General features: G+C 36.5%; 1 protein-coding gene across 4 annotated transcripts in view; it reads left to right on the top strand.

Moving 5' to 3' along the window:
• Positions 1-18,153, top strand: part of LOC114047971 (cadherin-6) — a 162,322-nt gene extending 144,169 nt beyond the window's left edge. For all 4 annotated transcript variants that reach the window (XM_027868916.1, XM_027868918.1, XM_027868915.1 and 1 more), the window contains 4 exons: positions 753-874; positions 4,137-4,254; positions 4,340-4,591; positions 17,133-18,153. In XM_027868916.1, the coding sequence (XP_027724717.1) occupies positions 753-874; positions 4,137-4,254; positions 4,340-4,591; positions 17,133-17,623 (983 nt within the window). In that variant the 3' untranslated portion in view covers positions 17,624-18,153. The remainder of the gene's footprint in view (positions 1-752; positions 875-4,136; positions 4,255-4,339; positions 4,592-17,132) is intronic.
• Positions 18,154-18,904: the final 751 nt, after the last annotated feature.

The raw sequence follows: 18,904 nt of genomic DNA, 5'->3' as shown, positions 1-18,904 counted from the left end.
TGATGATGATGATGATGATGATGATGATGATGATGATGATGATGATGTTTGCAGAGGGTCACAGCTTCACTGGATCCAAACTAATAGAAATCATAGATCCTTAAAGTAATGAAGTATGAAATTCACTTAGTTTCAGTTTCCACTCTAATGAACTTATCCAGAGAACCATAGAATGTTAGACCTGGAATGAATTTTATCACTCATGCATTCTACAGATGAGGAAACTGAATCCCCAAGAGATTCAATGATACCAGTTTATCAACAAATACTTCTTAAATACCTAATATGGGCCAGGGACAGTACTAGGTGCTGGGGATACAAGTTTACACAGCTATTTAGTAACAAGAAAAAGAACTAAAATTCAGATTTCCTGGTTCCTAGACCATTCCCTTTCTACTAAACCATTCCAAATTATTTTAACACCTTAAATATTAAGGATTGCTTTCTACATTAACAACTAATAAGATTTATGTGAACAGTTTATACATACAATGATTAAGAAATGTTAAAAATTCATCTGGAAAAATAAAAGTGAATTTGAAAGCAAGAGAGACTATAAAAGTCATCAGGTAAAATCTCCAAAATTTACAGAAGAAGCTGAATGGCCAAGAAGTTACATGGCTAGAGACAGATGTAGAACAGACCCATTTCTTCTGTCTTCTAGTTCAATGTGTCTTTATGACATAATACAATATACTAAATGAATGATGAGTCTGGTAAACCAAAGCTCTTCCTTTTGTGACATTTTACAGACAATCCAAAACAAAGTAGCCGTGTACCTTTATTTATCAAAGTTCTGGATGTCAATGACAATGCCCCAGAGTTTGCTGAATTCTATGAAACTTTTGTATGTGAAAAAGCAAAGGCAGAACAGGTGAGTATAGTGAAATAATAAGGTACAGTCAAACCTCATTCATTCAAAATTTGTAATAAATCAGCTTGGTTTGGGTTTGAAATTCTTACTTTATGCTGTCTCTGCTTAGAAAATGAATGCTGTAATTAAAAATCTAGGGGAGAAGTTTAGCCTACTTGAAACTTCACATTCATTATATAGGAAGGATGCTGCTAGATACACATTAGTTGTATCTATTCATTAAAGCAAGCCAGTGGAACCCCTCCTAGGAAAAAAATGTGCTAGTTCATTTGAATCACTACACAGTTCTGAATTAAAAAATAGAATTCCTTTTGCAGGATCCTATAACTCAGACTTTTCAGGTGTAGTACCTAAAGGGTGCTTCCAAAACTTCCACTTAGACTAGTGAGCTAGGTCCTCAGAGTGTAGATGAATATTCTTACCCTCAGGGTTCTAGGAGTAACCCTGAGGGATTGAGGGTGGTTTTCTAGTATTTTCATTTACAAGCACCCCATTGAGTGTCTTCTTCCCTCCATAACATTTAACTAGTTGATATCACCCCCAATATCAATTAAGTAATTAAGATCAATTGGCAGAAGGAAATTTACTGAGAAGATATAAAGTATGTAATAAACATAGACTAAAGTATAACAACTTCCCTTAGGTTGGCGGCATACTCTACACAAGCATTCAGTCCCTGAAGAGAGTAGATTCAAACTTAATGTAGCTGGTATAAAACATCCTTCCTTCAATCTAGTGATGGCAGGTAGTAGATACTTCTTGCTTGGGAGCCCTTTTCTTCCTTCATGGAATTCCCGCCAAGTTCACATCTTGGTGTAGCATAGCCATACCCTTGATGTCACACTCCTGTTCAATTGGACAGGATCTTTGCAGGGATGTTTTAAGGTCACTCCTCTGAGGTGGCTCCTTACTGAACTCCATTGCTGAGGCTGGTAGCAGATTCTACTACAAATTCCCATGCTTTAACCTCTGATGGCTTTCCTAAACTTTCAAAGTTTACAAGACCATAACCTGGTCTGTTCCACACATACACATTCATCTAAAATCAGGAAAGAACAAAAACAAAGGCATCATTCAATCATGAGCACATGATGGCCAAGTTTGAGAGTGGGTCTGATGCTCTTTCCCCACCAAGAGGTTTACATCAAGTAGTGAGTGCCCACTGCAAGGGAAGAAAACAAGAGATCATCAAACATTTTGTATGCCTACTTAGTTCCACATTGGTGACCATTTAAGAGGCTTTTCATCACCATGCAGTAAGCTAAAAGGAAATAGTCAGAGGAAGAGTGTTCTGATGTGAAGGGAAAGGCACCTCCATTTTACATTCTTGGAAGCAGGTTCACCAAGCCTCCATGTGGATTTGAATCACGTAGGACATAGTTTGCATGCTTTAACACAGAGGTATCAAACAGGGGGGCAACCTTCCCAAATGCTACCCAAAGAGGTTAAAATATCATTGGGAAATATTTAACACAATAATTTTTTTTTAAATAAAGCATGGACAATGTTAAGATGTGGTTTTCTAAGTCAATATGGAGGCCTCAGGGATTCTTGCTTATGGTTTAATGGCTTCTCTTTCTATTTGAGTTTGATACCATTGCTCTAAGGAATGAGCCCTCGTTGGCCAGTCCCCTGATAATAATAATCTTTCCCCCATTAAACATTTGCTATCCTCAGCATATGGTTGGGGTGCAGTTTAAACACATTGTCCATTTGGCAAAAATCCACAGTCCAAGATCCTGGTTAACTTTCTTGAGGTTTGACATTACCATTTCTGAATGCCTTTGCCAATGCTTTATACAAAAAAGTCTTGGGGAAAAATCAGGATGTCATAGTTCATAATCAAATCTGCAAATCAACATTCTACCAAATTTTCATATGCATGGAAATACTACTTAGGGTATTTTCTAGTTAGCTGTTATCATTTGATAAATTTCTCACAAGTGCTTGCAAAAGGCTTTTATCAACCCAAAAAGGAAGGAAGGAAGGAAGGAAGGAAGGAAGGAAGGAAGGAAGGAAGGAGTCCCTATCAAGGCTCTCAAAGAACATGGGGTTCTCCTATAGGGATTAGGAACCAGGGGTGAACTGGGAGTCATCCAGTGATCCTTAAGTGAAAAACCAAACTATCTAGTTGAAAAATCTTCTGAGTTCCTTGATGCATAAGGCCATCTGAGAGTCCAGACAAAATTTCTAGGTGTCCCTTTCTATATAGGGCATAATGATTTTTTTCCCAGAGATCCTTGTACCATAGACAACTGAAGTCCCAAGCAAATTTCCTTTGGGTCCATAAACTAACAGCCTCCCAAAATTTCCCTCTTGGGTCCCTGCCACTGAAAGGGCAATCTGAATGGAATTCCAAACTCACCCTCAGTGATGCTATGTTCCAATGGCTTATTGTTTCAGGGGAAATCTAAGTGAGTCCTGAGGTCAAGTTTTAGGGTTCCACTTAGAAAGAGTTACAGAGTCATACATAAACATCAGCTCTGACTCAGTAACCCCCAAAGAGATCTTAATGTCCCATAATAGAATTCTGGGTCCTAGTTTGTGAGATATAAAATCCCTCCTATGGAAGATGATTCTGACCATTCCAGGGAAACACTGGAATGTTACCAATACCATTAAACAATTTGTCTTCTTTCCAGGCTGCTCCTACTGGTCCTTCCTAGATTCCAGCAAGATCTTCTTTCTTTTCCTCTAAACCCTAAGCAGCTGCTACAGTCAACCCCACTACCCCAGGGAGCTATATCATTGATCTCTGAAAGTGGTGGGAGGGGCTTTACCAGTATTCAGACAGCCCTTCCCTCATCAATTCAAATTAGTGAAATTTCATAAAATTCCTCATGAAATATGTTCTTACTGCCAGTGTAAAAAACTATGACAAATTGTGTCAAAATCAGACCTTATCATGCTAAACCATGCAAGGCAGGGTTACATGTAGAGAGGGGAAGGATCTAGTCAGGCTCCTTTCCTTGTACTTGAGATTTGATTGCAAAACAAGCTGCTGAACAGACTTTTCCCTGCCTTGGCAAACGGCCTCAGTTCTAGCAGGTAGTGAAATAATATAGTTTGATAGATCAAAATGATAATGTTTTATGGCTTTTTATTCGCACCCAAGGATTTTCCAATCACCCAGTCCTTTGAATGCAACAGATTCCCCATCAGTCTTTTAAATCCCATCATTAATCTCAGCAGTTCAGTGCAAATGGAGATGTCATGCCATCCCAGTCAGAAAAGCAATACAGCAACTTTATTTCAATTGTAGCTGATCCAGACCCTGACTGCTGTTGACAAGGATGACCCTTACAATGGGCACCAGTTTTCCTTCTCCTTGGCTCCTGAAGCTGCTGGCAGTTCGAACTTCACTATTCATGACAACAAAGGTAAATTAATACAAATGACATTTCAAAGGTTGTCCCCTTATCCTTACTCAGTTTAATAATATTTTATGCTGCTTTCTGGTTTCAGACAACACAGCAGGAATCTTGACTCGGAAAAATGGCTATAATAGACATGAAATGAGTACCTACCTCCTGCCTGTGGTGATCTCTGACAATGACTACCCAATTCAGAGCAGCACAGGGACCGTGACCATCCGTGTCTGTGCATGCGATCATCACGGCAACATGCAGTCCTGTAATGCAGAGGCACTCATTCATCCAACTGGACTAAGTACTGGTGCTCTGGTTGCCATCCTCTTGTGCATCATTATACTTCTAGGTAAACTGTTTCTCTGTGGGCCCTCTGTCCTAGTGCAAAGGGGAACATATGGTTATTATGAAACATTAGCTTTTGCCCACCTGCCTCATTAAAACATATATATCCTAAGATGGGTGAATGGAGTCATGGGTAATGGAACCTCAATGGTGAACTAGTTTTGTTTGACTGACTTTGGGAGCTAAAGATAAGAAATGTGTGATAGTAATATATTTCTTCCAAAAACAAATTTTTATGTAAGTAGGTATGAACTGATGATTTGGAACCTTCTGGTTTCATTTCTGGATTTAACAAGATACTTTGGTGTAGTGTAAAGAGAAATGGACTTGAGGACAGAGCAGTCTGGGTTCAAGTTACAGCTCTGCTATCTACTGTGTAATTTTGACCGACCACTTAACCTTTATGGGCCTGAGTTTTCTCATCTGTAAAATGGTGATCATAATACCTGTAGCTATCTACCTGAAAAGGTTTTTGTGAAGATCAGAATATTTCATAACCATTAAACAGTTATATATAAATATAAGCAACTATTATTTATATTTAACTTGGTTAAGCAAAAAAAATGTTACTTTTATGAATATATGTGTATACATATATTATGCATTATATATATTATATTATATTTATCTGAATAAAATAATATATTATTGGAAAGAAAGAGATAAAATATTTAATTTGACTCCCACGAAAGCCCTCCCCATTGAGGCATGGAAGTGACTCTGGGTTCTCAAAGACTTGGAACAGAATATAGAACATAGGACATATGTAAGTGCCTCTGTTTAGCTTTTAAAGCCCTTCACAACCTGGCCCCAACTTATTTTTCTATTCTTATTGGATGCTACTGTCCTTCTTACACCTTAAGATCCAGCTAACTGGGCCTTTTCTTTCTCCCTTACTCATAACACACCATCTCTCACCTCTCTTTATCCTGGCTGTCCCACATTCCTAGAATTTACTACCTCCTTTTTTCTGCCCCAGAGTTCCTCACTTCCTCAAATACCAGCTTATACTGAAAAAAGCCTTTTGTGATCTCCCAACTTATAGTGGCCTCCTTCCCATACTACTTTGTAAATAACAACTTTATAAACTGTTCCTTCTCTGTATAAGTAGATGAAGTTTTGTGGCAGTTTCCACACCAGGAATTCTTTAAATTGATGAAATTAGTGTATGATAATAAATAGAACAAAAAAAAAAGTAAATAAAACTATTTTTAAAGATTAAGGAATTTTTTTTTCCTTCTACCTTCCTCTCCTTGTCTTTCATCCTGCCCTTACTTTTCATATTTAATGTGTCACCTAAGAACCTGGACAATACTATCTCTAGAAGGTTTCAAAATTATGTGTTCCCTGCATAGTTTGTATTAGTTTTTGATTGTGAATCTTTGACTTAAGTCAGCCAGGCTTATTTTAAAGTGACTCCTGATCTCTGAAATCAAGAGAACTTCCACAATGGTTGCCCACAAACGCCATCTTGTGAAATGTCCCTGGTCACAAGTCACTGCTTTTAGTGAACCAATACAGATCAACTCCTTAGAACCATCCCATAGGCCAACATGTATTAAATGACCGTATGGCATGATACACTAGGAGATAACTACTGCAGAGAAAAACATACATCTGGGAATCATGAGAAATGAGTTGAATATCTGTCATAATCAAGAGCAAATGCTGATCCAGCTACCATTTTTATGCACAATGGACCTGTCATAATTCTCCCTGTAAAAATTGAATTAGATATTTTGAGTAGCTCTGTAACAGTTTTTTGAGAACCAAGAAAATCTTGCCACTCTTCAGAATATGGAGACTGGACTGGAAAAGTTCATGTTCCCAGTTAAATAACCCAACTCCCTTAAAAAAGAAAGAAAGCATATGACAGACTCAAAGAATTTGAAGAATAAAATGAGTGCCTGCATTTTTCTCTAAAAAGATGCCAAAATAATAAAAGAATGAAATATTCAGGAAGTCAGGATCAGTGCTACTTATTATTATAAAAACCTTGAAACTCAACATCAGAACCGTGAGAGTTTTTGACAACTAAAGTATGAAGGAGGTATTTAAAGCTATGAGAATAAATAAGATACAAAGGGAAAAATGCAAAAAAATCAATGATTTTAGTGATGTAAAGCAATAAAAATAATTGCATAATGGAAAGATTTTTTTAAAATATCTTTTCAAAATTGGTAAAATCTAAGATTAGATAGTAGAACCTTACAGCAATAGAAGGTTGTTTTTCTAAATGCTTTTTCAGGTAATCTTAAATCCAGTGCTTTTTTGTGGAAATTTGTGGAAGAAAACCTAATGGCTATCAGAAATCAGCTAACTTTTCCATAATCAAGAAGAAATGCATATACTTGATGTCTGATATTGTCAGTAGAAAGATTTCATGATATGTGCCATGAGTTGGGGGAAATTTTAGTAGCAAACATGATTTTTTATTCAAGTTATTTTTTTCCATAGCAATGTACCTTGGAAATTTTTACAAAAATCAATGGAAAAAATGAGCCATTTTACAAGAAATAAAAAATAGAAGCCCATCTATTATTTCACAAAGGAAAATACACTTCTATAGTGAAAATTTCTGCACAATGGAGATTTCCAAATCCCAACTAATGGCCCAGTTACCTCAAATAAATTAAATAAATAGCATTTTGGTAAAGGGAAGAATCCTAATCTTGGAGTTTGAAAGCCAGGCTTTATGTCTTATGAGATATGTGATCTTAGGATCTAAATCATAGGATTTAGAACTACAACAAGCAGCCTTAAACATCTATTTCAATACCCATATTTTATGACGAGGAAGCTACAAAAGACCTCTCTAAGCCTCAGCCTTCTCATCCATAACATTGAGATAGCACTTCCATTATGAATTACTGACAGGGCTATTGTGTGTAAAACACTAATAATAATAATAGCTATTGTTTTTACTAACAGCAAAATTCTACTACAAAAAAGAAGTGAAAATTTGTCATAATCTAATTTACATGTAATACAGCCTTCAGTAACTTTGAAATGCAATATACTAACCTTAAACATTGCACTGTCCAAAACCAAACATCATTTGGATTAAGCATCTAAATTCCAAATACCTTAAATTGTTTTATGTTGTGTAACTTTCTAAAGAAGACAAGTAATAGTATACCCATTTCTCTCTAATTCTCATAAGAGAGTAAGCAAGAACTGTTCTTTCAATACAGCACTGTGAGATTCCAAAGCATTAAATATCTGAAGAGAGCCAAGAATTTTAGTCCTTCATAGAGAAGCATACTTAAACCATTACAGACAATAATAACTCCTATTTTTACAGCCATTTGTAGTATATACTATCTTTAAAACAATTATGTTAGGTAGCCTAGTTCAATTATTCCCATTTTATTAAATGAGGAAAGCCAGAGAGTTAAAATGGCTTACCTGTGGTCACATAACTGTGGCAAAAATGAAATCATAGATTTCTATGCTATTTTTCCTATTTAAAAAAAGTTACTCTCAATTGATGTGTTCTGCCTAAAAACCATGTCCAAGAACTCTTTCTTTAAACTGTTAAATGCGCGTTATGTCCATTTCTCATTGTTAGAAAAACTTTCTCTATTCTGGTGCATTTCAAAACCCTTTACAATTTGTCTTCTGACTATATCATTTAACTGAAACTTTTGGAAATTATAAATGACCTTTTAATTAGTCAATAAATATTGATTAAACATCTACTGTGTGCCAGCACTGTTGGGAATATAATATAATACAATACAATACAAAATAATACAAAACCAAAAATAAGACAATTTCTGTCCTCAAGGAGCTTACCATCTAATGGACTAAGACAACACACAAAAAAAAGGAAACAGAAAAAGAGGGGAAGGTGGGAGGAGTGGTACCTGACCCTGGGTATAGTGGAAAAATCAGAGAATTCCCAAAGTAATATAGTCAAATGGAAAATGAAACAGCTGTGCTGAACCCTTCCTCATAATCAGGTTGTACAGTTCCTCCCATCAGAGAAGCAGAGGGTAGTGATGAGTTGAGAGTACTAAGGTTGATTGGATCTTTTAGGTTTTCCAAGTGATGAGCTTCCCGAGGCATGATGAAGAAGTCAAAGTAGTGCCCCCAGGTGCCAAATCTAATAGCTTTTTCTCAAACCTTGTCCTTCTTTTCCCTTCTGTAGCATTTGACATTGTTCAACACTCTCTCCTCCTGGATGTTCTCTCCTCCTTGTTTTTTTTTTTTTGGTGACATTGTTCTTTTTTTAATTCTTTTATTACATGTCTGACCTCTTTCTCCCTTTCTAGATTATAATATATAGCATATCACCTAACTCTAGGTATAAAGCAAAGCTCAGTCTCAGGCCCTCATCTCTTTTTTTCTATCTACTTTCTCTTAGTTACCTAATCAGCTGTCATGGGTTTAATTATCATTTCTATAAAGATGATTCCCAGCTATATATCTCTAACTTTGATCTGTCTGCTGAGCTTTAGTCTTGCACCATTTGATTGGTATATCAATAAATCTGTTAAATAATTTAAATAGTATTCTGATTTTTTTATTTTGTTGGCACAGCCTATCCATGAGCACTGAATATCTCTCTAATTATTTAAATTATTTTATTTTATCTCTTTAAAGAACATTTTGTAATTATATTTATACAAGTTTTAAATGTATCTTGGTCAATGGACTCCCAGATAATTTATGAATTTTATCAACATTTTGAATGGTATTTCCATTTCTATTATAGTCTAATTGGTTTAATTATTGATTTAATTATTGATAGTTTCATATTGGTGCTCATTTTGTATAATACTACTTTACTGAATCTATTAATTGTCTATTTCCTAACAGATTTTGAAATAGGTGTCCTATAGACTTCTCCAACTCACCAAGTCCAAAATAGAAATCATTTTCTCCCCCCCAAAATCCTCTTCTAGATTTACCTATTTCCATTAAGGATAGTATTATCTTTCCAGTCACATAGGTTCACAGCCTCTCTATCATTTTTCACTCTTTTCTCTTCCTCACCTCTCATATCCAGTTAGTTGCTAAATTTTATTTCTACCCCCAGAATATCTCCCATAATCAACCTCCTTTTTCCAGTTGCACAACCACCAATCTAGCTCAATCAGTCAATAAACATTCACTAAGTATTTACTATGTGCCAGGCACTGTATCCTCATCATCTCTGTCTGCGTTTAGTGCTATAGACTTCTAATTGGTCTTCCCCATTGCAATCAATTCTCCACACAGCTGCAAAAGTGTGTTTCCTAAATTTCAGATCTAACTATGTCACTGTTTTGCTTAGTCAACTCCAATGTTTCTGTACTGTATAAACTCCACCTTTGGCATTTAAAGCCATTCACAACCTTTCCTATTTGTTTACAGATTACTCCCTTTCATGCACATTGTGGATATGCATTGTAGGCAAATAGATCTACAAAAAAAGTCCTGCTATAAATATTTCTGAATATATTGGATGTTTCTTTTTAACATTGACCTAGCAGTGGGCCAAAGGATATGGGCATTTTAGTGACTTTGTTAGCAAAATTCCAAATTGCTTTGCAAATTAGAACAATTCATAGGTCCACAAACAGTGGTTCAATGTGCCTGTTTTCCTATAACATCCCCCAAATTGACTATTGCCATTTTGCCACCTTTGCCAACTTTCTGGGTGAACAGGTAAAACTGCATTGTTTTAATTTATATTTCTCTAATTAGTGATTTGAAGCAATCTATCTTTTATACAGTTATTAACAGTTTGTAATTCTTCTTTTGAGAACTGTTTATTTACATCCTTAAACTACTTCTCTGTGGAGGATTATCTTTTGGTCTTATATACTTGGTTTTAGAGGACAGCTAGGTGGCACTGCGGATAGAGCACTGGGCTTGGAGTCAGGAAGATCTGAGTTCAAATCCAGCCTCAGAAACTTATTGGTGGTGTGACCTTGAACCAAGTCTCTGAATCCTGTTTACCTCAGTTTTCTTATCTATAAAATGAGCTGGAGAAGGAAATTGCAAACCACTCCAGTATCTTTACCAAGAAAACCCGAAAAGGGGTCATGAAGAGTCAATCATGAGTGAACAACCACAAATTTGATTTAGTTTTCTGTATATCTTGGATATGAGATGCTTATCAAAAATTTTTGATGCAATACAGAATTTTGACGAGTTATTTTGCCAATTAACTGCTTCCCTTCTTATCCTAGTTGCATTTTGTTCATGCATTTTTTTAAATTTTATGTAATTGAAATGATCTATTTTATCTTTTGCAATTGCCTCTATCTTTTTTTTGATTAAGACTCTACCCCCAACCATACCTGTGAAAGCTACCTGGAATCTCTTTCTCTTCTCATCTGTTTATAATACGACATTTAGTATTCATATCACATGTGCATTTTTAGCTTATTATGGCATATTGTATAAGATATTGCTCTGTAGTTTTCCCAACAAGTCTTGTCATTCCCCAAGTAATTTATGTTTTCAAGTTTATCCAACACTCAGTTGTTGAGTTTAATTATTTCTTATCTCCAATCCTTTCATTTTACTGGTGATTCAGAATATAAGACTCCTGAAAGAGCCTGCAAACTTCTATCATGATTCTCTATGTATTAGGTTCCAGTCACTGAATAGGTTAACCAGGTTAAAAAAGAAAAAGGCTATTCTGGTTAATATCTATTCTAGATCATAAGGACTGATGATGTCTCTTCTTGATTTGTCACTTAAGGACTTCTACATTTGGGCTCCAATTTCCTTTCCCAACTTTATTTTGCATACCTCCCCTTCACACGTTCAGATTAGTCTTCTGGCTATTCTTTGACCTTATCCTGTACTCCCTCACCTCCTTGTACTTTGTTTGAAGTTCTTTGTCGACATTTGTCTCTCACATTCTAATCTAAGTCATGCTCAGTTGCGGCTATATCATATCCCCTCTCCCCAAAAGATTATAAACCTTTAATTTTAAACAGATCGTGTTATCTTTTACTCTTATTCCTGGCTCTTAGCAGAGTTTCTTGGTCATAGTAAATCCTTCATGGAATTTAAGCAAATTATAGAATTTAAAACTATTGTAAAGTGATCAGTAATTTATTAATAGGCAAGTATCATAGGTCTTACAGTGAAAAAGATCACAAGAAAGCATCTGATTTAGTTCTCTTTCTTCAGAGAGATAAGGAATTGATAATGCAATTGAAGCCCCCAACAGTGTGCCCAAAGGCATACATCTAGCAAGTGAATAGAATTTAGGCCTCCAGCATCTTCAGGGTCCTTTAGATGATCTTAATGCTAATTATGCCAGTGACTCTTCCTACTTCGGGGAAAAAAATAATTTCCCCTTAGACCAAGCAAACTAATCTCATTGACTATTTCCTCTCATTATCCAATTATTGCCTTTTACATTTCATTTTTAAGCCCCTTGTTTCTGGTCTTATTCTCTCTGTCCTGTTCCCTTTTTCTTGTACATCCTCCTGCATAAGGGAAATCCCTTTTTATGACCCTATCTATCTCAAAGTCTTCATTCTACCATCTACCTTTTACAAACTGTCCTAGGCTTTTTGTCCCCAGTACCTAAGACAAGACTTGAGACGTAGCGGGCACCTCTACCCAATATTAGTAGGTAGGTAGAAGGAAAGCATTGAGGTAGAAGAGAGAATCAGAGTTGTGTCCCTCTGAGAATATGACTTACCTTATGAAAAATAGGAGATGTTTTACCAGAAGAAGAGGTAGAAAAGAGCATTGAATTTGGAGTAACGGGAGCTGAGTTGAAATCTCAGTTCTGACACTCTACCTGCATTACAATAGGCAAGTCTAAATGAGTACAATGGTATTCGTGCTACTTACCAAGATTTTAAATGCCAAATTCATGTGTTATTGTTATTAATATTAAATTTAAGATATGCCGCTTAAAAAGAGGAATAATATATAACGGAGAAAGCCCTTTCGTAGTGATGGTTAAGTATGTGACATTTTAGAGTGCCTTCTAGCCTTAGGGTTTGGGCATACTCGTTTGTCCAGGGACTCAGAATAACACTGCTGCCACTCAACTGATTCTAAGACCAATTGCTGTAGCTCTGGGGAATGGCAGAAAGTGGAGGGCCCTTCACTGTTAATAGAAGTTATATCACTGAAGCACTATCCTAGAATATTTTCCTCACTCAGGTTTGGGAACCCTCTCTTTAGTTGAAAAAGTTTGTACTGTTACTCATAGGCAATTACAAAGCTTCACAAGGAAAAATATGGTCCATTTAAAGTGGATTTTTTTTTGGTCCAACCTATGACTTCAAAGTAGGGTAAACTCTGGGATGGAAACTCTCTCCTTAAATAACTTCTTTATAATTTAGTCTTGCGGAGGAACTATAATTTAGTTCCTTGTGGAGGAACGAGGTTAAGTGATTTAGACGTCGTAACTAATAAAGGTGATGTTTGAATCCATATCTTCCTGACTCCAAGGGCATTCATTACTTGATCCACTTTGCCACACCACCTTAGACATACCAATAATATAGGCAAAATAAATACTTCCATTTCAATTACCGGATTTTCCTGATAAGCTAAAAAATAATACAATTCTAATTTGTATTTGTGATCATTCAGACTTAATCCTCTGTTCTGCAGACTCTAAGGATCTCTTAAGTCCATTCCAGAGCTAGAATTCCATGATTTTAATTCATAGTATAAAATCTAAAATAATAGTAGAGACATCAAAGTGTAAAGCAGAAAGCACTGCACTTAGACTCAGAAGGCCTGCTTTTGTATTCCAACTCCAGCAATTGTCTACTTTTATGATGTTGTATTAGTTACTTAAACAATGAACTTCAGTCTTCTCATGGATAAAATGGTGATAATAATAATTGCTTTCCCTACTTCATCAAGTTGTTGTGAGAAATATGGAGATAATGCATGTGAATGCTCTAAAGTAGCATGTAAGTTACATTTATAGTATAAACAAGCCTATGGGAGAAATATTTAAGAAACACTTTAAAATAAAATTTCCAAGCATCCTTAAGCACTTCAAAAGGACCATTACTTACAAACTATTGATGAGCTAACTAAAAATAACTTTAATTTATTCATTTAAATGAATCCCTAAGGCACTCCAATAAATAAGCCTTCCTTTGAGTTATTACTCAGTGTTAATAAGGTTACTTTTGAGAGTACTAGTCCAAGAGGACCAAGGGACTCTGTTACCTCTCTGATGTCACATCACACCCCTATCCAAAGCCAACCAATTCATACCATTGATTCCAAGTTCAAACTGAGGACAGTGAATAAACAGGTAGATATCTCTCTCCACTATCACATAAATAACACCAACATGGGAAACATCTGGGAAAAATATAAGATTGAATTAAATTATCCCAAAGGTGCCTGCTGACTCTAAATTAGTTCTAGAGTCAGGGGACCTAGGTTCAAAGCTTACCTCTGATACTATTTGTGTGACATTGGGCAAGTCACTTCATTTCTCTGGGCCTCAGTTTCCCCAGCTATAAAATAAGGGGATTGGGTATAGAGGTGAAGTGACTTGCCCAGAATAACAAATATAATAAATGTCAGAGATGGGATTTGAACCCAGACTAAAGGACCTCTGATAACTCTTTCAAAATTCAGTCTATGATCTTATGACCCCTCCCAACACAAACACACACACACACACACACACACACACACACACACATCTATATCAGTGAATAATAGGAAATGATGATGGGTTCGTCAGAAGGAATATTTGTTTCATTTCATCACTGATCTGTGAATTTATTGATGAGGATACTTTTTCTACAAGTTCAGATCACAACCTTTCTAGAAATTTCCTAGTTTTCTCATGTAGTTAAATTAGTGAAGAGCCTTAAACTTAATTCAGCTGGTCCTCTGACAGTATGATCAGAGTATTCCACATCTAGAACTGGATGGAGTCTCAGAGGCCCTTCCAGTCTAACCCCTTCGTTTTGATAATAAGAAAATTGAGGCCCAGAGAGGTTATGATTACACAGGTTACACAGATAGTATCAGAGGCAGGATTTGAACCCAGGGCCTCTAACTCTGGAGTAATTGCTATATAGTTCATCGTTGTGTTGCTGTATTAGTCTTACTCTGATGCTTCATTGAAAGGCTTCAAAGGATATTTAGAAAGACTATCTGATTTAAAACCCTATAATCCTTGGAATGTTGTTAGGGGTAGGTTTGACTCAGGCCAGTACGCTGTTAGTTCAGGTTCAATATTGTAACAAAATGAGGCACTTGTAGGTCATTCAACAGTTAATAAGAAATTTACTTAGCCATAGCATACAAATGATACTCCACAATGATACTCCAGCACTAGCTTGAATTGATGTGGCCTGGCCTCCCATCTCCATATGGAAATGAGTCTGGTCAGCAGGATGTGGCAATTTTTAGGGATATCCATAAAGTCTGAAGGACCCTGACTCCATACAAGTGGGCTTTTAGAGCCCTTGGGTGACCAGAAAGTTACAGAAATATAAGAGGCTACCTGAAAACTGTGTCAAGGAAAGTGAATCTTGAATCTTGGCCCCCTGGGCCAAACAAGTCCTGGAGACAACTTCGTCACCTATAATGGAAAAACTAGCCTATCCAATATTTAAGGGAGAAGGAGAATCACAGATAAGTATAGAATTTAATTATTTTATTGTCTCAAATCAAGACTCAATTTAGACTATTTATTCAGATAGGTCTCATTTAGCTTTTAAAGATCTCCTGGGAAAGAGATGCAATATTCTCTCTTAGCAACTCACCCCCTCTGCCATAAAATCCACTATGCTTGAAAGCAGTATGTGATGCTATTGTAACAGTTGTTAAAACGAATGAAACAATTCTGTGTCTATATTAGCAAAATGAAGTATGGAATTGGGTTAAAGGGGAAAAAGAAAGGAGTTGTAGAACTGAGGGGAAAAGGGAAATGTGGACGTGAGTCAAGAAGGTAGTTGAGTGTTTTTCAGGTTCACTCCATCCCATCCAGATCCTTTTTGCTGTCATCTACAGACCCAGATCATTCTCCCTCTTCCTCAACATATCCAAAATCTGGTTCCAATACCCTGGACTGCTTCTTCCTCAGTAATTTTAACTTCTACGACCTCTGTCTCTAGATTACCTCAAACATGTATGAGAAAAGCTGTACATTAGATCCAATCCCCAGCCCTCCATACACATTTACACACTCAACTGAATTTGTCCCAGATGCTAAAATTTTTAGTTATAGCTCTGAGTATATACTGTTTACTCATAATATAGCTTTTCTTCAATTATATATATCATTTTGTTGTCATTCAGTCATTTTTCAGTTGTGTCCCACCCTTCATGACTTCATTTGGGGTTTTCTTGGGAGAGATACTGGAGTAGTTTGCCATTTTCTTCTCCAGCTCATTTTACAGATGAGAAAACTCAGGCAACCAGGGTTAAGTGACTTGCCCACAATCACACAGCTAGTAAATGTCTGAGGCCAGATTTGAACTCAGGAAGATGAATCTTCCTCACTCCAGGCCTGATGTTGTCTATCCACTGTGGCACTTAGCTGACCTATGTATATCATAAGACCATATATTATGATGAAAAAATATTCCAGCCCCTGCATTTTAAATATGAAGAAATGGAGGCCTCAAGAGGTTAAATAATTGGTCATGGGATAGTAACTGACAGTCAGGATTCAAACCTAGGATTTTTAGTGTGTTTCTGAGTGTATCTGTTGCAGATTATATGCCGAAACTAGTCATTTACAGATGGGTGGACTTTTCTCTAAATGATCAGTTTGAATTGAACTGTTCAAATACATTGAATTCTAAATGACACAAATTAAACAAAATAGTGAAGCCTTCTGTGAAGCATGCAACACTGAAAACTGAGTGAACATCAATGACTTTCAGCAGCAGAAGATGTCCTCACTTAGGCTTGCTAGCTCAAATCCAAGGTAGCTTAAAACATGTATGACTCTCAGCCATCATTCCCAAAATGGTGACTACTGTGATCGCTTTTGAAATCCTGAATCTTTAGCTATTATCTGCAATTGGGCAGGTTTCCATGTACAACAATCAAGCACAGCCATACACAAACACATTTTCATGAACCTTCTTTGGACTTGGAATGAATTTTATGCTATTTTGGGGGTGGGGGAGGAAGAAATCCTACTGCCAAAGATATCTTAAATGTGCAGTTATGCAGACATTTCCTCACATTCCAAAAGGTGCTAGCCTTGTCCTCATACCCAGGTTCATAGTGTTTTAGGTGTTAATTTGCACTCTTATTACAGCCCTTTTGCTGTTTTATTTTTTACCTTGAAGCTGGTTTGCCATTTCGAAAAGGCAAAAAAGCAACAACTGACAAAAAGATGATTGTGCCCTATCTTCCACTTAGATTGCAGTCTTGCTTCTTTCAATTCTTATCCCTTCTTGGTTCCTAATTTGATCACAAAGGGGTAAGGGACATTTTGAAAACGTGAAAGTTGAGTTTGCAGTTTTCCAGACAACTTTTAAAACTTGGCCCTTTGAGCAAAGTATTTCTTCCCTGACGTTAATTGGGTGGCAAATTAACTTTTCCTTCTCCTTCTGTTTTATTTCTGTTTCTAGTGACGGTGGTACTTTTTGCAGCTCTGAGGCGGCAGAGGAAGAAGGAACCTTTGATCATTTCCAAAGAGGACATCAGAGACAACATTGTCAGTTACAATGATGAAGGTGGTGGAGAAGAAGACACTCAGGCCTTTGATATTGGCACACTAAGAAATCCTGAAGCCATAGAAGACAATAAATTACGGAGAGATATTGTGCCAGAGGCACTTTTTCTTCCTCGACGGACTCCAACAGTACGCGATAACACTGATGTCAGAGATTTCATTAACCAAAGGTTAAAGGAAAATGATACAGATCCTACTGCCCCACCATATGACTCCTTAGCTACCTATGCATATGAAGGCAATGGCTCTGTGGCAGAGTCCCTGAGCTCCTTGGAGTCTGTCACTACAGATGGAGATCAAGACTATGATTACCTTAGTGACTGGGGGCCGCGGTTTAAGAAGCTGGCAGACATGTATGGTGGCACAGACAGTGATAAAGACTCTTAATATGTTGCCTTTTTTCATTTTCCAATACAGCATTGAGATATGTGAAGTGGCTATTTCTTTATATTTATCCACAGCTCTGTGAAGGGTCCTGTATTCCAAATGTTAATGACTGCAGTCTGTGTGGATCAAATGTTAGAGACTTTTTCTAGTAAACTTTTATGAGTTTCCAAGAGGCAAAGTTTTATTTTTTAGTGCATCCAGTTTACCAACCCAGTCTTTCAGGCACAGTGGTAGTAGAGAGGACAGGGAGCAATATTTTTACTTGTTCTCTCAGTGTATATTTGAGGACATTATTCTTTCCGCTCACCTGTTCTTTTGACTAGCTTTCATCAATTCAACTCAGATGACTGTTCTAACTGTACGTTACACATACTGATGTGATAAGGAATTGCAATTTAACCTAAATACATTATTCTAGTAAAAGTAATGGGGGAGGAGTAACTATGAAACTAGTATTGGCTGACAAAGAGATGAAAAAAATCATGTATACTGTAATTTTGCAGGTAATTCAGAAATACCAGTTAGCCATTGTCTCCTGTCATTTGAGTATTTTTTTTTTCAGTATTAGCTACTCTTCTGAAAGCATGAAGTCAGTTAGTAATCAAAGGCACAAATTCCATAGATCAATCTATCATTGGGTACACTGTTCTTTGGATATAATATGATGGCCTAGCCCAATTAAGGGTATAAAATTTCAATGCCAGTTTATCATAGTTTCATGATATATTTCAAGTCAATAAGCATTTATTAAGTGATTACCGTGCACCAATTCTATGAGTCGTAATCACAAAGTGGTAGTTTAAAATTTCATTAATTCTCTCTCTGCTAATTCAGAATTTATGATCACATATAGGCATGCTGAAGTTTTACCCTTGCATTATATTATGCTTCAATATTTCAAGAATTTGAGCTTTCATCTCTATGGATATTCCTCCACTAATGCAGGTCACACAACTCCAAGCCTTAATAGACCCTCTTCTTGAGTTACTGCAGCCAAACGTTTATCATCTGGTACCAGTCTTTTGGTTATAAGCCTCTATAAACTGAGATAGGCCAATTAATGAAAGACAGTCTTTTACCAGCCTCATCCTGGAAGTCTTTCCAACTTGGCCTTGCTTACATAGCATTTGAAAACTGAAGATTACTTCCTCTGTGAGGCAACAGAATAAGAGTGTGAGAGGACATCATATGGGACAAGGGAGACCTGTTATGAGGGAAATCAAAGGTTTGACAGGCAATCAATAGTGTAAACAAAGAAAACATTTAACTTTATTAAACTCA

This window comes from Vombatus ursinus, unplaced genomic scaffold (genome assembly GCF_900497805.2).
Source record: "Vombatus ursinus unplaced genomic scaffold, bare-nosed wombat genome assembly UNPS02014791.1, whole genome shotgun sequence".
Classification (NCBI taxonomy): Eukaryota; Metazoa; Chordata; class Mammalia; order Diprotodontia; family Vombatidae; genus Vombatus; species Vombatus ursinus.
This window is presented reverse-complemented; position numbering and strand designations above follow the sequence as displayed.